Below are 21,132 nucleotides of genomic sequence, written 5' to 3'. Positions count from 1 at the left end.
CCTGATTTTCTCACTTAACATTAACCATGTGCTTTTTCATAAACTGTTAACGTGTTCAATGTTTTTTGAACGCTTGGCTTTTAATGATTGCAGAGTTCCAATTCTTAGTTAATCAGTCCCCTGTTATTGGGCATCTAGATTATTTCCAATTTTCATATTATAAACAGCCTTTCAGTGAGCATTTTTGGGCATCAATATTTTTTTGTGAAACATTTAAAAATATTTATTTACTTTTGTGTGTGTGTGAGAGAGAGAGAGAGGGAGAGCACGAGTGAGGGAGGAGCAGAGAGGGAGGGAGACACAATCTGAAGCAGGCTCCAGGCTCTGAGCTTTTAGCACAGAGCCCGATGCGGGGCTCAAACGCATGAACCTACTGAGCCACTCAGGCACCCCTGGGCATCAATATTTTTATGCATCTCTGGTTATTTCTGAAGAGCAGATTAGTCAGACCATTGAATCAAAGGACATAGGCAGTTTTAAGGCTCTTGGTACATAAAACCTTCCAAAAACGTTGTGTCAGTTTGCGCTCTGGCAAGTTGAGTTTGGGAATGCCAGTCACACACCACCTTATATTTTCATGGTCTCTTGAAGTCACCAAGGCAGGAACTTTGGAGATCTTTGACCCCATACCCAGCTCAACATGTAGCACACAGCACAAGTTCATGTTACGGAAATTAGTGTGAGCAAAGGAAGGCCCACACTCTGCATTAACAGAGGCCATGGGATGGAGAGGAGGGTACGATTGTCTGAGTCATCATGAAGACAGGCTCCACAGGACTTACCACCCAGCTGACATGGGACTCACTGCAGACTCAAGTGGTAATAAAGCATCATGAGGCCAAGAACCCTCCATATTGAAGTTGAAGTGGCCAATGTGAGAGGAAGCCACATACCGCAGTCACTTAGGGACAGACGCCAGTAGGGACGGGGTGTAGACTGGAGGCAAGTCTTTTGTACTCCACTCTGTGGGCAGCAGTCTTTATATGGAGTGCTGGAAGAATTACCTTCACTGAGATAGCGAGGTCATCAAACTCTCTGTCCACTTGGATATCCTGAGGAGAAACCCATTACAAGGCAGTACATTACCACCTTCTGAGAACTTTGCTGGTTTTTGCTGGTACACACAAGGTTTTGGAGAAAATCCTTAGGGCAGCTTCTCTCCTATGGATGACAATGTCATCAGTCCCCAAACTATTAAAATAGGGAAGGGAAGGGGCTCCGGGGGGCTCCTTGGAGTCTGTGATTTCTTGACCTGCGGGTTGGTTGCATAGGTCTGTGCTGTTTGTGGAAATTCACACCCCAATCCATGTGCACTTTTCGGCATAAACGTTATTCCTCAATAACAAATGTAAAGGCACGGGGAGTGAGGGGAAGGATACTAGCACCAATAGTGTCTTTCTCTACATAGGCCTTTTCTGTGGGGTCTGCTATCTCATCCCATCTTCACAATGACTCTGGGTGGGAGATTTTAGCCCCATTTCACAGAAAGACCAGGCTGAGCCCTGGGAATGGTTTTACATGAACTGTAAGGATTTAGAAGTATTTCCCTTACAGTTATTTATTTTTGAGAGACAGAGAGACAGAGCACAAGCAGTGGATGGGCAGAGAGAGAAGGAGACATGGAATCCGAAGCAGGCTCCAGGCTCTGAGCTGTCAGCCCAGAGCCCGACGCGGGGCTCGAACTCACAAACTGTGAGATCATGACCTGAGCCGAAGTTGGACGCTCAACCAGCTGAGCGTTTCGGGTGCCCCGAAGTATTTCCCTTAAAACTGAGAAGATCTAGGCTAGGGAGATTAGACTAATAACAGTTAAGGAATAGGAAAATGGAACATTGCATCTAGACAGGTGTTGCTCTCCAATTCAGAAGATCCCATGTTGATGGACTCAGGATTTGGTCCCAGGCCTGATTCCAAAGTCTGTGGTGTTTCTGTTATGCTAAAAGCTTCTGTTAATAACCATACATTATATTGAATAAGCATGTATTTTTGCAGAACAGTTTCATATATAATTCCTTTTTTTTTTTTTTTTTTTTTTTAATGATGGAATCCAGTGCTGACAGGAATTCTCGCAGAGCAAGAGGAACATGGTCAAGGCATGCTACTCTCTGGCTTTGGAGCTGTAGAAACTCGGCAGGCAGAAGGAATCAATAAGCAATAAGAAGAAGGAAGCATCAGTTGTCCCAAGCCTGAAGGATTGGAACTGTAAAAAAGTTTCTGGAAAGACTTTGACACAAATCTGGTTTTAAATAAATGAGGGTTAGAATAAGCAGTGATTTGTGACTAGACTTCAGTTTAATAACTGGTGTTTGGGGATTCTCTCCTTAATGTTTAACTGCTTATATAATTTTCTCTATATATTTTTAAGTTTATTTATTTTGAGAGAGAGAGAGTGCGAGCGAGCAGGGGAGGGAAAGACAGAGGGAGAGAGAGAGAATCCCAAGCAGGCTCCCTCCTTTCAGTGCAGAGACCAACATGGGGCTTGATCTCATGAACCATGAGATCATGACCTGAGCCAAAAGCAAGAGTCAGACACTTAACCAACTGAGCCGTCCAGGTGCCTTGAATTTTCTATATTAAAAAGGCACAATTGAGATACCTCGGTGGCTCAGATGGTTGAGCATTTGACTCTTGATTTCAGCTCAGGTCAGGATCTCAGGGTCGTGGGATTGAGCCCTGCATCAGGCTCCATGCTTAGCATGGAGCCTGCCTAAGATTCTCTCTCTCTCTCTGTCTCTCTCTCTCTCTCTCATTCTCTCTCTCTCTCTCTCTCTCTCTCATTCTCTCTCTCTCCCTTTGCCCCTCTCCCCTAAAAATAAAAAACAAAAAACAAAACCCACAACTGAATGAAAAGGAGTCTTAATCTCCCTCAAAGCCACATGAGTGAATCTTCCAGCACCAATATCCACCTGCAGGCAGAACAGGCCAGGGTGAGGTGGGTAAGTACTGAACCTTCAAATCCAAACATCAGTGAACAGCGAGCTAAGTGTCCTCTGAGGCAATTCTCTCTCAGCCAATGAAGAACCCAGGCATGAGCCAGAGATGAGACCGCAACGGTATCCCCCAGTCAGGAGTGGAAATAAAGCCACAGTGGCATTGTGACCCTCCATTCAGGCCTGGGGTGGAACTCAGACTTAGCCACACTGAGTATCTGAGCAGGACACTAGAAACTGCAGAACTAGATGTAATGGAGCTGGGCGGCACTCAAGCCTCTAGGCTTGATCCCTCTTTGGGATTGTAGGGCTTTGGTGATGAGACGGAGTTTAGAGAAGGGGCCTCGGGCCACCACAGGTGCCTCCAAGCCCTTGGCCCCTTGCCTTTGCCAGTATCCAGCCCCTGCCCTGCCCCTGACTTCCCAGTGGCCTTGGGCAAATGACTGCATCTCATTTACTCCGTTGCAAAAGGAGTGACTATGGCTCACCCGGGTTGGCTGTGAAAATGAAACAAGACATCGCCTTGAGAAGCACTTGTGAGGCATTGGAGCCCTGGTTCACAACATGGCACACGTGCCCTGCCCCAACCTGCCAGCTGTGCTGCTCTGAACGCCAGAGACGGGCCAGCTCTGCAGAACTGTGCACATGGACTGGCCTTTGGGTTCTGTCCCTATTTCTGCATCAGTTTGGCTATGCTCCCTTCTAGAAGATCTTCTCTGTTCTATTTACTGTGCAAAATGCTAGAAACTGCAGAACTAGATGTATTGGAGCTGGGCAGCACTCAAGCCTCTAGGCTCGATCCCTCTTTGGGACTCTAGGGCCTGGGGCAGGGACCTGGCCTCTGTCTCTCCCCCTGACCCATCACCTTTATGCCCTCTTCTGATGAGCAGGACCGGACAGCTCCTGGACGTGGGACTATCTTGCCTTATACTCTGGGTCTAGGAATAGTTCAATGACTGGGGCTCCTGTGGAGGATTCTGGTGGCCAAGGCTGGTTCCATGCACACCAGGACAAGCTAGGCAGGGAGCGGTTGGGATGAGTGCTCAAGAGCCGCTGACACCTCATCCTTGAGCACCCAGAATCAGTCACATCCCCTCTCCCCATAGGTGCCCCCTGAAAACACTCCAGAAGTGTGAGATTGCCCTGGAGAAGCTCAAGAACGACATGGCAGTGGTGAGTGGGGCACCATGGCCTGGTGGTGTCCAAAGGGCCACAGGCATCTGTGGGGAGAATTCAGAACCACAAGCTGAGAGAAGCCTTCACAGTCAGGAGTGGGCAGAGGGGCCATGCTGCTCAGCCTGGGGACCTTGCCCAGGAGTCTTTTGCCAGGTCAGGTCTGCTGTGCGGAAGGAGAGTATATGTGGGAACATGGGAGAAGTCACCCTGTGGCTGTGGTCCTGGGGTGCTTTCTGCAGCCCCCAGGTGCATGGGCTTTCTTGTATGCCCATCTCCACCATCAGGCCTCCACCCAGCCCTGCCCAGCCCCAGTCCAAGCCCTGGAGGAAGGGAACTCTGGGGAAGGTCAAGGCTGCAGAAGGCAGGAGAATGTATCCAGGATCAGCCGTATTTGTCTCCAGGGGGCAGAGGTTGTGGGGAAGCCACAGCAGTCTGGCTGTGAAGGATAAGGACTTCAGGGTCTGGAAAGCCTCCCCAAGAGTGGGCTGCTAACGTCCCCACTCCCCATCCTGTCACAGCCCACGCCCCCACCACCCCCGGTGCCGCCAACCAAGCAGCAGTACCTGTGCCAGCCACTCCTGGATGCCGTCCTGGCCAATATCCGCTCACCTGTCTTCAACCATTCCCTGTACCGTACATTCGTGCCAGCCATGACGGCCATCCACGGCCCACCCATTACGTACGTACAGTCCAGGGTTCAGCCTCGCAGTGGGTGGCGGGCCGTGGGCCACGGGCCACAGCCTAGTGTGGTGTGGTGACCATGGTGGTCTCTTCCAGGGCCCCGGTGGTATGCACTCGGAAGCGTAGGTTTGAAGACGATGAACGGCAGAGCATTCCTAACGTGCTCCAGGGGGAGGTGGCCAGATTAGACCCTAAGTTCTTGGTGAACTTGGACCCATCTCACTGCAGTAACAACGGCACCGTCCACCTGATATGCAAGTTGGGTGCGTACAGGGGAGGGCGGGGCTGGTGCTATGGGAGAGTGAGTCCCGAACTACAGCCCAAGGCCCTGGAGCAGGCCCAGCACAGGCCCGCATGATCCATGTGGACAGGCACTTGGCCTCCCACAAACAGGCATGCTCACACCACACCCTGAAGCCCACCATCCCTGTGTCCTCCTGGATCCTCACACATACCTGGCCCAGGAGGTGCTCTGAGGGCAGAGCCCTGAGCCCACAGACTCTTACCTCTCACCGGCCTGCCGGGGAAGCCCCTCCCTCCCAACCAGATATGGCTGTGCTTGCCTGAGGCCTTAGGGAGATGTGGAAGTGGGAATCAGAGTGACCTCCAGACTGCAGCAAGCCTCACCAGAACCTTTTGGGATATGAAGAGCCCTGTTTAGAGCAGGGCTATGAGGCAGGGCAGCCTGGGCCAGGTCACAGGCATAGACACATGTGTTGCAGATGACAAGGATCTCCCGAGCGTGCCGCCGCTGGAGCTCAGTGTGCCTGCCGACTACCCCGCCCAGAGCCCACTGTGGATTGACAGGCAGTGGCAGTACGGTGAGCCAAGAGGACAGCCTTGGGGAGGCCTCACGGCTGCCGTCTAGGGACCCTGGTAGGGGGCATCAGCTCAGGGCAACCGAGATTTGCTCTGTGCCCCGCAGCTGAGGCCCCTCCTCCCCTTTCTCTGCTGCCCCTTTGTGGGCAGGAGTGGGTTGCCCAGAAGTCACTTGGGAAGAAAGGGGTCCGTCCTGTGTCTGCAGGGCGGTCACCTATAGTGAGAGAGAGGCGAGCAGGTCCAACCGCCTTTGTGGGCCTCTGCAAGGCTGTTACGGGAGTACAGAAGGAGCTTGGGCTTACGGAGACCCACCTGGGTGACATGGCTTCAAACCAGAGACCCGGAGAGACCCCTGTTGATGGTGGCCAGTCCCCCTGCAGTGCAGAGCTGGTGCATAGGGCTGGGATCCCAAGGCTGTCCCTGAGAGAAAGCCCTGGGCTCCAGACCTGTTCACATTCCAGTTCTCCACTGACGCATGGGCCTGGGAGGGGGCCGTGTTGGCCACCCCACTGTGTGCGGGAGATGGCATCCTGGTCATGTTGACTGGCTTCGATGCCCTAGACGCCAGCCCTGTGTCTGTGCGGTGGCCTTTCATAAAGAGTTGCTTGTGCAGCCCAGGGTCAGGCCCAGCGCTGGCTGTCCCGGCGGAGGTCACAGCGGCACTCATGGCCCATTGCTCTGTTGCAGACGCCAACCCCTTCCTGCAGTCAGTGCACCGGTGCATGACCTCGAGGCTGCTGCAGCTCCCGGACAAGCACTCGGTCACAGCCCTGCTCAACACCTGGGCGCAGAGCATCCACCAGGCCTGCCTCTCCGCCGCCTAGCCACCCACCCACTGGGGACCACGGGGATAGCCGGCAGCCTTGTCGGGGCCACAGCGGACATGCACCTCACGTTGGACATTTCTAGGTGTTGGCTCCCTTAGAGAACCTGGGCTTAGATTAGCTTTCCTGCTTTTATCTTCTGCCTTGGGGACCTGCCAAACATTTTCCCATACTTGTACGTGACTGGGGCAGGTGGCTGTGGAGCTGGCTGCTTCGTGGTGGGGTTGGGACTCCCCCACCCCCACTCCCCCCCGGGAGTCGGACATGCCTCAGCCCTGTGTGCTCCTCCTTGGGCTGCTGTCCCCTTGGCTTCTCCAGGGCCCATGTCCTTCCTCAGCAGCCTGGGGGAGAACTCCAGGTCTCGTTAGAGCCTCTTGTGTGTGTGCCAGAAAACTTTTTGTTTCTGTAGGGGAACATGGAGAGCATAGGAAACCCTGAAAACACACACAGAATTCTCTGGTCACGGTTTTGGGTTCAGACCCTTCCACCATTGCCGTGGGGGGCACGCCACTGGGAAGCTCCTGGATCCAAGGGCCGCTGGCTGCGTCTCAGAAGGAAAGTCGGCCAGCAGGCAGTTGTGAATCCCCTGCCATCACCTGGGACTCATACCTCATGGCATTCTCCCTTTAAGCCATGGGGGTCTGCTCAGCACTGTGGGGGTGCCTAGGGAGCAGGGACACCTGAGTGGATCCTGTACCTGGCACCGTGCCCACTCACTGGGCACTTGGGCCTGTTCTTGGGTCAGGGCAGCATCCTCAGGACCTGGCGTCATCAGAGCTGCTCCAGAGAGTGAAAGCTCCCTGACAGGGCATCAGCCCTCTGGCAATGAGAGGTTTCCCCTTTTGTATGTGCACTACCGTGTCATCTGTGGTTCTTATAATAAATTTATTATTCCTGTGTTTGTCATGAGTTTGTCACTGTGTCCCCTCCCACAAGTCTGGGACCACTATCCAGTGAGGTATGCTTTCAGGGCTGAGCCAGATTCCTCACCTTGGAGACGGCCGTGGATGCCCAGACCTTAGTTCACCCTTTTTTTGACAGTATCAGTGCCTCATCCTGGTTTACCCCGAGGTTTCTGGCAAAGCTCCTGCTGCCCAAAGAAGAGGCAGAGATCAGCACTGAGGAAATGGCCAGTGGGGCCAGTAGCCCTGTCCTGCCAGGGGAGGGTCGACACTAAACTGACCACACCCATGAGACCTAGGAAGCTTCGGTTCTGGTGAGTAAGGGGGTGGTGAGGCTCTTGGGTGGGAATCTCAGGGTGGGGCCCCAGCGCCCTGGAGAGGACCATTCTCCCATGGCCGTGGCCCTCCACAGCAGAAGGCAGGCTCGGTAGGATGGCTCGTTAGCTGGGATTGTCAGTGTGGAGGCTGGACGGCGCTGTGGCAGGGGGGACGGGACTTGCCCTTGTGCCTGGAAGGCAGTCCCAGCCCAGCCAAGGGCCAGGAAACCCCCTGCACTCAAAGAAGGGTGCATGCTGTGCCTGCCCGTGGCGCAGGGCACCCACCAGGCCCTGGACAAGTCCTGGTGACTGCCCCAGTGGGCCCCTCCCACCGCAGGGAGCAGAGCTGGGGGCACAGGGCAGGGCAGCCATGTCAGATAGCGGTGAGGGATGAGGTTCACAAGTGGAGAAACGAGCTTTATTTCCAGTCTTCAACAGGTAGGGTAATACTTATTTAATGTGTTTTTGTGTAAATGCAGAATAGCAAAATACTGAGCAAGAAAATAGTGTCTCGGTTCTGAGAGCAACCAAGTACTTTATCTGCCATGAACTTGGCTTATCTGGAATTTCGCGCGGCCTAAACGTGTTCGAATTCTTTTGAAGTGCTATCTAGAGAGGGTTAGCGTCTCCAGCTGTAGGGCACTGGCCTGGCCCTGACCTGGCATGCAGACGCCGACACGTGCCGCCCGCCTCAAAGGACAGAGCGGTGCAGCCGCCGGCGCTGCACCACCTGCAGCCTTTTCTGCCGCTCAGCAAAGTTACTCTTCAAGGTCTGCTTCAGCGCGGGCAGGATGGGGCGCTCTGCCACGGGCATAGGGCTCAGAATCAGGCTGGTAGGGCAGAGGGAGGTCACTACAGGTGCCCCCGGGAGCAGGAGCGGAGACTTGGCTGGCAGCAGGGCCTCAGGCAAGGCACTGAGCTGTCCCTGCCCCTTATGTACTGGGCTCAGGCCACCCCACCCTCCCCCTGCCGGTGGGACTCACCATTTCTTGGGGATGTCCTTGGTGGGGACCTTGGGGAGCTGCATGGCTCCCTGGTGAAGGGCCTCCTGGTCCCTGGTGAAAGAGGAGTCGGTAGTGAGCCCCAAAAGAGCAGACCTCACCGGGATGCGGTGGGGGCCACGCCGAATCACTCACTTGGGACAGCTGGGGCCGGCCTCCTCAGATGCAGCCTTGGGCCTCCTCCGGTTCCCTTCCAGGAGGGCCTTGAGGCGCTGCAGCTGGAAGGCAGGGAGCAGAGGGGCAGTGGGCGGGGTCTGCGGAGGCACTGGGGTCCCCGCTGCCTGAGCCTCACCTCTTGGGCCTGCAGGAGGTTGGCGTTCCACAGCTGGCGGATGACCACTGCGCACTGCTGAAGCGTGGTGGGCTTGCGCAGGTGCAGGGGCAGATTCATCACGGGGGGCTGCTTGCCCTTGTGCTGGCTGCCTGCCACCCAGGGGGCTGCTGAACTGGACGTCTCCACTTCTTCATCTCTGGAACAGGCACTAACAGCAGCCCAGAGCTAGCCTGCCAGGATTGGTCTAACCACCCGCCACCTCTCTTGAGGGCGGCATCCACACCAGTGTGCGGCTGGTGTGGGGAAGAAGGGTGTGTCTACACAGCCTCCTCGGGGTCTGGTTCCCTTCTGCTGACCAGGGTGCTCCAGACGCCAGGTGGCGGGGGTGGGGGGCCACTCTGGTGCCAGCTGTGACCTGGGCGTATCCCTTCCTCTCCCCTCAAGGTGCACTGAGGGTCAGATGTGGTTCAAGCTGTGTGACTGCCCTCAGTCCTGACCCCACACCCGTGGGGCTGGTTGAGAGGGACTCTCAGTAAGGACCGTGCAGAGAAGCAGGACCCCGTCCTGCTGGCTGAACTACCCAGGGGACAACAGGGTCTCTTCGGATGCAAAGTCCAGGTTCACTGCTGCTTTCCAGGAAGTCCCAGAAACAGGTGTCAACCCAGTCTTGCTCTGGCCCGCTGGCTCTGTGCCTTGCGGAGGCCAAGCACATTTCCCAGGGTGAGCCCAGGAACCCAACTTACTGTTGTTCTTTTGCTTGTTGTCTTGGTGAAAAGCAAACTAATGTAAAGGCCAAGTTACTTGGTTCCATTTCTGTGAGAAATTAGTTTCTGGGCTGCTGTTGGCACCCTCGTCAGCACAGGGCATTGCCCGCCAGATGGGCCTGCCTGGAGTGAGTCTGCTTTCACTCTGGAGACTGACCCATTTGGAAGGGCAAGGCAGCTGGCTGCTTCCAGAATGTGAACCTACGAAATGCAACGCTGGGCCCACAGGGTACAGGTGAGCCCTTACTTGGCCTGCCCCTGCACCCCTGGAGCGTTGTCCCGCTTGCTGTTGTGAAACAGGGCAGCAGCTGGGGTCTTCTCTTCCAGGTCCGTCTTCGGAGGAATGTCAGTTTTTGAGTCTTGCTTCTTGGAGAAGCTGGGCCGGGGCCTGGCCTTTCCTTGAGAGTTGGCTGTAGATCAGACCCAGACAGGGCAGTCACGGTGGGTGGGCATCAAGAGCCAGGGCCCACGTCCTCCAGGATTGGCTGTGAGTGCCCAAGGAGCGCCTGCCCTCTGCCTCGGTTTCCTCCTTGTAAAGGAGAGATGGTAACAGAGTCCCCATTGTGGGGGCTGCCAGGTGACCCAAAAAGGGGGTCTGTGGGTGGTGCCTGCTGAACGCTCTAAAACTACTGCTGCTGTAGAAGCTGGCCTCCCCCTACTTGTACTGGGTCAGTCTCCCATGCCTCGGGGAAGTCCAGGGGTCAGGGTGGCCCCGCAGCTGTTCCCTGACTCTGAAGCAGCACCCCATTTGGGGCAAAATGAAACTGTATGAGAGTTCTGGGACCCGGCCTGCACAGACTTCCTTTCCATGGACAAGGCCCACGGCCTGCCTAGGCCCTGCATGGAAGGGGCAAGGGCCACACCCGGGGAGGATGCCTGGCCTCTCAGGGAGGCCGAGTGCAGAGAAGGGGCTATTAGCTCCCCTCACTCTGCAGAGGACACCACAAGCCCAGAACGCTAGGCAGGGCTGTCCCACCTGTATCCACCTGCTTTCAGGTGTTTGTCGTGTTTGACAAGCAGGGCTTCTGCCAGGCTGCCCTTGGAAGACCACTTAGGAAGGCTCAGGGGCTCCTCTCTTTGTATGCAGGCAGGGTGTGCCTGCCACAGGACCTTGTGCCCCACGTTGATCTGACGTTCACTTCCTTTGTAGCCAACCCCGCTTTCGCTTTCGTAGTCTCCCTCTGGCCAATCCATGGTCCTGTCACACCCCGCCTCGGCTCCTTCCTGCTGGTGTCAGCTGACGGCACCTGGCGGCCACCCTCTCTGGCTCCCTTCAGCTACTCCTTAACCCTTAAGTCCACAGAGCTTGGCAAAGGTGCAATCTGGTCAGCACCCCACACTGGCCATCGGGGCCCAGGGCCCCAGTGGGGCACGTGCCCCTCCCCTGACCCTGAGTTCACAGAGGGTGCTGGCATGCCACCCGACAAGGTCGAGTTTGAGACGGACTTGATGGACTGAAAGCTGGAATTGGAAGTGCTGCCTGTGGGAAGTGCACCGGGTTAGTCTGAGATGGTGGCAGCACCACCTTGGTCCCAGCTTTCCCAGACACTTCTGTGCCCCGCTGTTGGGAGGGGCCAGGCCACCCGTACCTTCCTCCTGGCCCTGCAGGCCTGTGTGTTTGTGTTTGTGTTTGTGTTTGTGCAGAGCCCTCCCCCCCCCCCCCCCCCCCCGCTCTGGTGAGGCAGAACCAAGGCCAAGGGGAAGGTGATTTCTGGAAGGGCCATCCAGAAAGCAGCGGGCTTGGGCCCGAAGAAGCAGGCCCTGAATGGGAGGATGGCCTCTTCTGATTGCCCACTGGGGACCCCCGACCCTGCAGGACTGGGACCATTAACAGGCCCTGCCACTTGCCCAGGATAGCTCACTGGAACTGCTCTGCTCCGCTTGAGGAGGGCCCACCACCACTGTTCCCATATTCCATGTCCCCTAGGAAGGGAGCCCCGGGACACCCCCAGACTGGGGCATACCAGGCTAACACCTCTCAGACCACCTCTTGATGTCAGACTTGGCCCCAAAGGTATGTGGGGGGAACAGGCCCAACACAGCCTGAGTCTCCCTGGGCTGGGCTGGAGGACAGGCAAAGAGAAAGGGGCTGTCACGATGAGGAAGGGCCTTAGACGAGTGACTGCAGGTCTCTCTGTCTCTACACTTGGTCACAGCAGACATGGCAGGGAGGATCCCCAGAAGGACTGTGCCCACAGCCGTCTGTGCCAGAGGCACAGGGCTGGGGGCTGCCATAGCAGCAACCCAAGTAAAAGAATCCAGCAGAGCCGCAAGGCTGGGGGCCCGGGGGCGGGGTGGTGGTGGCAGGGGTGGGGTCTCGGCAGCCCCACCCCAAGCTGCTCTTCCTGCTTCCTTACTGCAGACTTCAGGCCTTGGGATCCCCGAGAGCCCCACCTGCTGTGCTTGGGTGCACAGGCACCCACACCATGGCGGGGGGTGGGGGGCAGTGGTGTCTGTCCAGGTCCCCCAGGATTCCTCCCCACTGGGATAGTACATGGGCCAGTGCAGCTAGCTGGGTAGACACAAGCACTCTGGAGGGGCTACTCCTGACAGAAGAAATTTCCCATCAGGCACCCAAGGGCCTCAGTCTTACCTTTCTTTGGCTTTTGATTCATTATTAGCTTGTAATGGAGATCTGAAAGCAAGCATGTGCACTGGTCATTTTTGAAACTGCAGCCATTTGGGGAGAAGAGGTTTTGGCTTGCCCTGTGCACTCCCCGCTGAACCCCTGAGAGACCTCACACATGACCTTAGCAGCCAGGACACTGCCCCATGGGCCAAGCCTTTACCCTGGGTGTCTTAGGGCCAGCAATGCCTCTAGCTGTTCCCTGAGCCAGAGCCCTTGGGTGAGAGCCTCGCCAGGAGTCCATTCCTCTGCCCATGACATCTATAGGGCACCCTCTGCTAGGTGGAGCCCCAAGCTCCAGAAGAACAGAGGTGAGTGAGTCAGGATGACCCAGTCCTCCAGGAGCCCCTAGTCATGGATGAGCAAATGTGGTCAGAGCAATGATCAAGTGACACCCAGAACGTGGGCTGGCCACATCCAGCCTGGGCATCAGGGAGGGACAGGGGTGAGACTCAAGACTCCTTATGTCAGGAGGAGGGAGTCCTGACATCATGGTGAGCCCTTGATCTAATAGCACTTCAGGTAAAGGCAACAGGAGAAAGGTGGGGAGAAACTGAGACAGGGCTAAGAATGTGGGGGGAGGAGTTCCAACTAAAGCATAAGGGAGAAGAGAGGACAGCAGTGTCCCACCGTGATAGGCCTTAAGTTCTGCTTCAGGCCTGGCCCATGGCGGTGAGGAGCCACCAGCGGGGCAAAGTTAGGAAGGACCTGCCCTGAGGAGACGCGGGGGCAGGGGGAGGTGTCCAAGGAGGGGCTGGATGGGAATGGCAAGTCGGCTCTCGATCTGTGTTTAGTTTGTGAAAATCACTGAGCTGTACACTCGCACTTTTTACTTCCATAAAAGTTTTTAGAACAGGCGGGCCCGACTTGCCTAGAGAGGAGACTGCGACCCGGCTTACTGTGGGAAACGCTACACAGCCAGACCACCCCACCAGATCACCAGATGGTGGGGCGGCCCCGTCGACCCCGCCCACGAAGACCCAGGTTTGGGGCCCGGGGGTGCGGAGGAGGCAGGGAGTCCGAGACCCACGTAGCAGGACCCGGGGTGGGGCTTGCTGCCCTGTGTCCTCCTTATACCCTGTTTAAGGGTTTCTAAACCTCGTGTTCTAGAGTCCACGAGTGTTTCGGTACTGGAGGCACCCGGGAGCGGCAGGTCTGCCTCTCCCTCGGGCCCCAGCCGCGGAAGACGCCTCACTCGCGGCCGCGGCGCCCGGACTCACCCTTGTTCTCCCGCTTGAGGTGCTCGATCTCCTCGTGGAGCTTGACCAGTGTCTCCGAGTGCTGCTGCTGCAGGAACTGCAGGCTCTTCTCCAGGTCCACGACCCGCTTCTGCGCCTCGATGAGCCCAACCTGCGTGCTGTGCTGCGCGGGCTGGAGGATGGCGGGCGGGCGCAGGCGCGACGTGCCCCGGGAGCCCGGGAGCCCCGAGCTGGGGGGCCGCTGCCCGGCCGCCGCCACCCCCGCGCTCATGTCGCCGCTGCCGCCGCCTCTGCCGCCGCCTCTGCGGTCGCTGCACTCCCACTTGGTGGCTCGACTGCCCCGGCCTGGTGCCGCGTCGCCATGGAAACGGGCGCGAGCGGGCGAGGGGGGCGGGGCGTGCGGCGGGGCGTCGTCTGTGATGCCCGAGAGACCACGCTGCTGGTGGGGGTGGGGCCTGCGTCAAGTTTGCCTGAGCTCGTACACCCTGACTTTGAAAGGCATCCTCTGAATTAAGGTCAGATAATCGTCCGCCTTTACAGTAGGTCTTACTGTCCAATTTTCTATGCTTGTTTATTTTAATAGTTCGCTTCTGGAATAGATGATATGGATTACATATTCAAAAATCCAAAGGTAGAGGACTTTCTGCTTTATGAAATGTGGACAGAATATATGAAACAGCCACCTGGAAACAACGAGAAGAACAAAAAGCAAAGTGGACGAAGGCAGCTCTTGAAAGAAGAGCTGCTTGGGGCGCCTGGGTGGTTCAGTTGGTTAAGTACCCAACTCTTGAGTCTGAGTCTGGCTCAAGTCACAACTGCGAGATGGAGACCCGTGTCAAGTTCTGCGCTCTCGAGAGCAAGGAGCCTGATTGGGTCCCTCTCTCTCCCTGTCTGTCTCTCTCTCTCTCCCTCTCTCCTCTCTCTCTGCTCCTCCTCCGCTTGCATGCTCTCTTTCTCTCAAAATAAATAAATACAACTATTTTTAAAAAGAAGAGCTGCTTTTTCCCTGAGCTCTCTCTTCTGGTCAGCCAGACCTCAAACAGGAAGCCGCAGTCCTATTGGCCGCAGAAGGCAGAGGATGGAGTTTGGGAAGGACACTGCAGCTGGAAACTGAGGGGGCAACACAGTGAAGTTTGGAGCCTCTGCAGGTGAGGAGTTGAAAGCAATAAACTTCAAATATGTGGCTGGCCTGAACTGCCCACAGAATTCCAGGGATTCCAGGGAAAGAGAAAGAGCTGGAAGGCCAAAAGCTGAGAAGAGATTCATTTGCTGCTAGCTCCAGGGGAGACAGAATTTGGAGTCTGACAGAGGAGCTTGGTAAACGCCTCAGTTTTTCTTTTAAACCCCAAAAGGATCACACCTTGGTAATAAAGACTATGTTCTAGAAATAAGAGATTTGCCTTAGAACTAAGGGCAAAATCAGAAAATACCCACCCTCATAAAACTTAAAAGCCCAGCCTCCGCAAGGTTTTGGTGATGTTCCAATAACTCAACCCCCTGGAGAACAAAACTCAACACTCTTCAGAGAATTATAACAGAACCCAGAGTCTCTGTGTCCTGTCATCCATGATGTCTGATATACAATAAAAAATACCGGACATGCCAAGAAACAGACAAATGTGACTGAGTCACGAGAAAAAAAATCCAGATTCAGTCAATGGAAATAGATCTGCAAATAATACTAGATAAGAAAAGTTACAGGAAAGTATTTTATAATGAATATGATTAAAACCTACAGAAAAAGATGGCTATAGTGAGTGGAATCATAGAAAACATTTTAAATGATTGATAAAGCGTTAAAAATGAAAGGAAATCCTACAACTACAAATGTACCTGGATTTCTGGTTTCCTGGTCCAGCCTTGGCAATCATCACTGCCATCCGCACAAAAGAGAAAGTCGCTGACAAGCTGAAAAATCAATGAACTCTTCTTAGATCCATCAGAGAACGGAGATCACAGGACAAACGGCTGCCCCCACATTGGAGAGACAGAGAATCACAACCCACTGGAGCATCAATCTCTGTCTGAACCACTACCAGGGGAGGAAAAGCTAAACTGTAATTGATGAATTGCTGGTGTGGCCAGTGTAGACAAGGGTTAAAGAGTTCAGGGGGCAGAGGTCCAATCTTAAGGGGCCCCGCACCTTTGTGAGTTTAACCTCCAGGAGCCCTACCAGATTCTCATGAGGAAGAAAGATGGAAAAATCCCCTTGTGGTCCCAACAGGAAGAGGGTGAGGCAGCCATTTTGAAGTATTGCCCAGAGCTTTCTGTTTCAGGGATTTCCCTCAAAACAAACTAAGACAGCCCCAAATGCCAAACCGGCTGGGATTTTAATAGAGCCTGACAGACCTGGAGGAAAAGAAATACCTAACTCTAGCCGCTTCTAGCCTTCCCCTCTCTCCACATCTTTCCACCACATCAGTGGGGGCCTGTGTAAAAATGGGATACAAGCGAAAGAATTGCCCATCTCAGAACTAATTTAAGAAGTGTCTAGGGGCATCTGTGTGGCTAAGTTGGTTAAGCATCTGACTCTTGATCTCAGCTTAGGTCTTGATCTCAGGTTCACGAGTTCAAGCCCTACATTGGGTCCCATGCTGGGCATGAAGTCTACTTTAAAAATAATAATAATAATAATAATAATAATAATAATAATAAGTTTCTAGGAAAACCCAAAGATAACAAGGAAGACAAATTGAGGGCACCGGAGGAATATTTTGCCTCTGACACCTATGGCTGCAACAAGCAATAAACGTGGACTAAACCCTGGCAAGATAAACAAAATCTCATGCTATAGGCCTGTTTACCTCAGTTTCTTCTACACAACACATCATATCGAAATTTCAACAAAAAATTACAAGGCATACTATGAGGTGCCTGGGTGGCTCAGCCAGTCAAGTGCCCAACTTCGGCTCAAGCCATGATCTCACAGTCCATGAGTTCAAGCCCCACACTGGGCTCTCTGCTGTCAGCGCAGAGCCTCCTTTGGATCCTCTATCTCCCTCTCTCTCTCTCTCTCTGCCCCTCCCCAGCTGGCTCGCTCTCTCTCAAAATTAATATACCTAAAAAAAATTACAAGATATACTAAAAGACAAAAAAAAAAAAAAAAAAAAAAAAACCCACATAGTCTGAAGGGACAGAACAAGCATCAGAGCTAGACTTGGATCTGGAGAGATGTTGGAATTATTGAATTGAAATTTTTATTTTTTCACATTTTATTTTATTTTATTTTTTATTTTAAAGAGAGAAAGAGAGTGCAAGCAGGGGAGAGGGGCAGAAGGAGAAAGAGAGGATCTTAAGCAGGCTCCATGCTTAGCGAGGAGCCTGACACGGGGCTTGATCCCATGACCTGAGCTGTAATCAACAGTCAGACTTCAACTGACTGAGCCACCCAGGCGCCCCATCAGGTTGGGAATTTTAAACAACTATGATGACTATGCTAATGGCTCTAATGGAAAAAGTGGACAATATGAAAGAATTGATGGATAATGTAAGCAAAGAGATGTAAACTCTAAGAAGGTAAAGGAAATGTGTGAAATCAAGAACGCTGTAACACAAGTGAAGAATGCCTTTGATGGGCTTATCAGCCGACTGGGCAAGGCCAAGGCAAGAATCAATGAGCTTGAAGTTATGTCAAGAGAAACTTCCAAAACTGAAATAGGAAGAGAAGGATGAATGAAAATGACAGAACAGAATATCCACAAATCCCGTGACTGTTTCAAAAGGTGTAACATATGTAGAGTGAGAAGACCGGAAGGAGAAGAGAGAAAGGAACAAAAAATATTTACAGCAATAACGACTGATAATTTCAAAAATTAACGAAAGACAACAAATCACAGATCCAGGAAGCTCAGGGAACACCAGGCAGGAGAAACACGCACAAAAAATCTCCTCCTGGGCATATCACATTCTCATTGGAGAAAATTAAAGACAAAGAGAAAATCTGGAAAGAAACCAGAGGAGGAAAAAAGAAAAAGAGCTTTCATAGTAAGAAGTAAAGATAGAATCACATCGGATTTCTCCTCAGAAACCACGCAAGCAAGAGAGTGAAGAGAGATATTCATGTTGAAAGAAAAAAGCCACAAACTTAGAGTACTGTATCTAGCTACATTTTCCTTCAAAAGTAAAGAAGAAATAATAAAGACCTTCTCAGACAAACAAAAATTGAGGAACTTCGTTGCCAGTAGCCCTGCTTTGTGAGAAATGTTAAAAGAAATTCTTCAGAAAGAAGAAAAATGACATAGGTCAGACACTAAGATCTACATTAAGAAAAGAGCATTAGAGAAGGAATAAATGACGGTAAAAAAAAATTGCTGTTTCATATTCTTAAAACTTAAAAAAATTGTGGGGCTCGAACTCACAACCCCAAGATAAAGAGTCACATGCTCCACCGACTGAATCAGCCAGGCACCCCTTCTTTTTCATATTCTTGTTTTTAAGTTTATTTATCTATTTTGAGAGAGAGGGAGAGAAAAGTGCAGGAGGGGCAGAGAGAGGGGGAGAGAGAGAATCCCAAGCAGGTTCTGCACTGTCAGCGCAGAGCCCCATGTGGGGCTCAAACTCACAAACCGTGAGATCATGACCTGAGCCAAAATCCAGAGTTGGATGTTTAACCGACTAAGCCACCCAGGCGCCCCATCATATTCTTAATTAATCTTACAGATAACAGTTTGTTTAAAATAACCATAGCAAAAAATAATAATCATCATAGCAACAATGCATTTGGTAATTATAGTTTATCAATAAGTGAATGACAGCAATGCTATCAGAGATGGGAGGGAGAAATCAGAAATATTCTAAGGTGAGGTGCTATGGTGTTATTCTAAAGAGAACTTGGATTCACTGTAAGTGTATACTCAAGGGCAAACACTTAAAATAATTTTAAATCAAAAGTATAATTGATATGCTAAGAGAAGAGAGAAATGGGATAATATAAAAGGTTCAGTTAAAGGGGTGCCTGGCTGGCTCAGTCAGAAGAGCATGCAACTCCTAATCTTGTTGGGATCGGGAGCTCAAGCCCCACGTAGAGATTACTGAAAAATAAACAAACTTAAAAAAAAAAAAAGTCTGAGTTAAAGCCAGACAAGGTGGGAAAAGAGTGGAAGACAAAAAGAGAAACAAAGAGCAATAAATAGAAAACAGTAACAGGGGCGCCTGGGTGGCTCAGTCGGTTAAGCGGCCGACTTCAGCTCAGGTCATGATCTCACAGTCTGAGTTCGAGCCCCGCGTCGGGCTCTGTGCTGACAGCTCAGAGCCTGGAGCCTGCTTCAGATTCTGTGTCTCCCTCTCTCTCTGCCCCTCCCCTGCTCATGCTCTCAAAAATGAATAAATGTAAAAAAAAAAAAAAATGGTGTCAGGAACCTGAGAAAAATCACTTCTTACTGAAGCAACATCACAGTTGACTGTTTAACATTACAGTTTTTTGACAAGGCAAAAGGAAAAGTCACTGTGGAATAGAGTTTTCATTCTCTGGCAAAGGAAATATGTACATTCTTCAGAAACAAATTTCTTTGGGACCCATATGGAGGGATTGAGCATTTTGGTGGCTTGGATACGAAACATTGAATAGAATGGATGATGTTTTCTAGAATACTTTCCCATAGTGCCTGGGTGGCTCAGTCGGTTAAGTGTCTGATGACTCTTGATCTCAGTCCAGGTCATGATCTTGCAGTTAGTGAGTTTGAGCCCCACATGGGGCTCCGTGCTGATGGAGTGGAGCCTACTTGGGATTCTGTCTCTCCTTCTCTCTGCCCCTCCCCCACTGGTGCCTGCGTGCTCTCTCTCTCAAAATAAACATGAAAAAATGTCAAAAGAATAGGAAAAGAATACTTTCCTTAAGAGACAGGCAAGTCAGATGGATATTCATTTTATCATTTTTCCTTTTAAGTGTATATATTCCTTTAATAAAATTAAGAGATAATGAAGATCTTTTAAAATCTACTGTTACAGAAAGATTTCAGTCTTCGCTGCCACTATTCACAACGCCCCAGACATGAATACTACATATTGGGGCTCTTTTTTCTAGTAGTTACCTCCATAGCTTTCGGTGATGTGCTTTTGCTACGATTTTTTGAAGTTTATTTATTTTGAGAGAGAGAGAGAGACAGAGAGAATCCTAAGCAGGCTCTATGCTGTCAGCACAGAGCCCAATGTGGGGCTCGATCTCAGGAACTGTGAGATCATGACCTGAGCTGAAATCAAGAGTCAGCCACTTAACCGACTGAGCCACCCAGGCACCTTTACTATTTCTTGATTTACCAAAATGAGCCACACCCACCGGCTTCCTTTCCTGTTCTAACGAGTGAGGGTTTAACTCACTTCTATCACCAGTCCCACATTCTAATACAGTCCCATTATTATTCTTAGCTCCTCTCTTATTTATATTTGTAATCTTACATCTTTAGTTTTGGTTTTACCTCATTTTACAGCAAGCGAAGTGTGGCCGTGGGCTCGCGAAACCATGATGTTGTCAGTGCCTCTGTCTGGAACTCACCGGTCCTACTGTATTTCCCATCACCCTGAAGGACGGCGGGATGGACTTTTGAAGATTTGCTTCTGGTGTCAGCTGGGTGAAATCACTTGGTGGAGCTAGCGGTAATGTCCCGGGAGATGCGGGATGTGCTTTGAAGCAGCCACTAATGTGTAGTGAAGTTTCTTTCCCCGAGGCAAAGATATCCAAAGACTTCAGGAATCAAGGGGTAGAAGTGGGAGGAGCTTGTTTCACTGTTACTGTTCTAATGACCTACCAGTAAAGTTTCAACTTCCCACCCCCACAGCTTTGGGTTCTGCTGGCTTAGAGGTCTTGCTTGGTTGCCACAGGTGGCAAGGGACACGCTGGTTCCACTGAACAGGAAGCTGAGACTGCCACCTGGTGACTTTGTCAGGCAAAAAGGGGGTTGCTGTACTGGTTGGGTGGCTGGGCTTGATTATCAAGCGTGAATCGGTTTGCTACTCCAGAATGGGGGCAAGGAGGAACACCTGCAACCCAGGAGATTCTCTTGGTAATCTTACCTAGGGCTCCCACATTCTGTGGTAAAAATGACGGAAAACTATAGCAACCTAAAACAGGCAGGACTAAGGGGCGACTGGGTGGCTCAGTCGGTTAAGCGTCCGATCCTTGGTTTTGGCTCAGGTCATGATCTTTCGGTTCAGGGGTTCTAGTCCCTCATTGGGCTCTGCGCTGGGAGCCTGCACACTCTCGCGCGCGCGCAAAATAAATAAGCCTGCTAGGAATTTACCCAAGGGATACGGGAGTGCTGATGCATAGGGGCACTCGTACCCCAATGTTTATAGCCGCACTTTCAACAATACCCAAATTACGGAAAGAGCCCAAATGTCCATCAACTGACAAATGGATAAAGAAGATGTGGTTTATATATACAATGGAATACTACTTGGCAATGAGAAAGAATGAAATCTGGCCATTTGTAGCAACATGGATGTGACTGGAGAGTGTTATGCTAACTGAAATAAGTCATACAGAGAAACACAGATACCGTATGTTTTCACTCATATGTGGATCCTGAGAAACTTAACAGAAGACAGTGGGGAGGGGAAGGGGGAAAAAAAGGTTGCAGAGAGGGAAGGAGGCAAACCATAAGAGACTTAAAAACTGCGAACAG

The 21,132-nt window shown here is 52.0% G+C and overlaps 2 protein-coding genes across 2 annotated transcripts; one reads left to right on the top strand and one right to left on the bottom strand.

Moving 5' to 3' along the window:
• Positions 1–2,876: 2,876 nt before the first annotated feature.
• LOC122232378 (mediator of RNA polymerase II transcription subunit 15-like) lies at positions 2,877–7,329 on the top strand. The gene is made up of 7 exons (XM_042961558.1): positions 2,877–2,927; positions 3,239–3,288; positions 4,037–4,103; positions 4,625–4,785; positions 4,884–5,050; positions 5,510–5,608; positions 6,294–7,329. Exons 1-7 carry the CDS (start codon positions 2,877–2,879, stop codon positions 6,428–6,430), a joined length of 732 nt encoding a protein of 243 aa, XP_042817492.1. The 3' UTR covers positions 6,431–7,329.
• Positions 7,330–8,048: 719 nt separating this feature from the next.
• Positions 8,049–13,851, bottom strand: LOC102967921 (coiled-coil domain-containing protein 74A). Its single transcript, XM_007091598.2, has 7 exons — positions 13,535–13,851; positions 12,282–12,323; positions 9,936–10,098; positions 8,943–9,120; positions 8,786–8,868; positions 8,633–8,704; positions 8,049–8,479 (listed from the first exon to the last, which is right to left on the bottom strand). Exons 1-7 carry the CDS (start codon positions 13,782–13,784, stop codon positions 8,341–8,343), a joined length of 927 nt encoding a protein of 308 aa, XP_007091660.2. The 5' UTR covers positions 13,785–13,851; the 3' UTR covers positions 8,049–8,340.
• Between the last annotated feature and the right edge of the window lie 7,281 nt (positions 13,852–21,132).

This window comes from Panthera tigris, chromosome D3 (genome assembly GCF_018350195.1).
Source record: "Panthera tigris isolate Pti1 chromosome D3, P.tigris_Pti1_mat1.1, whole genome shotgun sequence".
NCBI lineage: Eukaryota > Metazoa > Chordata > Mammalia > Carnivora > Felidae > Panthera > Panthera tigris.
Note: the sequence above shows the minus strand (reverse complement) of the source record. Positions and strands in the feature narration are given on the sequence as shown.

What these genes read in the sequence shown, in the direction of transcription:
- LOC122232378 (XM_042961558.1), top strand. Translation starts at nt 2,877, where the DNA reads ATGAGTGAATCTTCCAGCACCAATATCCACCTGCAGGCAGAACAGGCC. An exon ending in CCACCTGATATGCAAGTTGG is followed by an intron (nt 5,051 to 5,509) that starts GTGCGTACAGGG and finishes CATGTGTTGCAG; the next exon opens with ATGACAAGGATCTCCCGAGC. An exon ending in TGACAGGCAGTGGCAGTACG is followed by an intron (nt 5,609 to 6,293) that starts GTGAGCCAAGAG and finishes GCTCTGTTGCAG; the next exon opens with ACGCCAACCCCTTCCTGCAG.
- LOC102967921 (XM_007091598.2), bottom strand. Translation starts at nt 13,784, where the DNA reads ATGAGCGCGGGGGTGGCGGCGGCCGGGCAGCGGCCCCCCAGCTCGGGG. An exon ending in GAATCAAAAGCCAAAGAAAG is followed by an intron (nt 10,099 to 12,281) that starts GTAAGACTGAGG and finishes TCTGATCTACAG; the next exon opens with CCAACTCTCAAGGAAAGGCC. An exon ending in GGGGTGCAGGGGCAGGCCAA is followed by an intron (nt 9,121 to 9,935) that starts GTAAGGGCTCAC and finishes TGCCTGTTCCAG; the next exon opens with AGATGAAGAAGTGGAGACGT.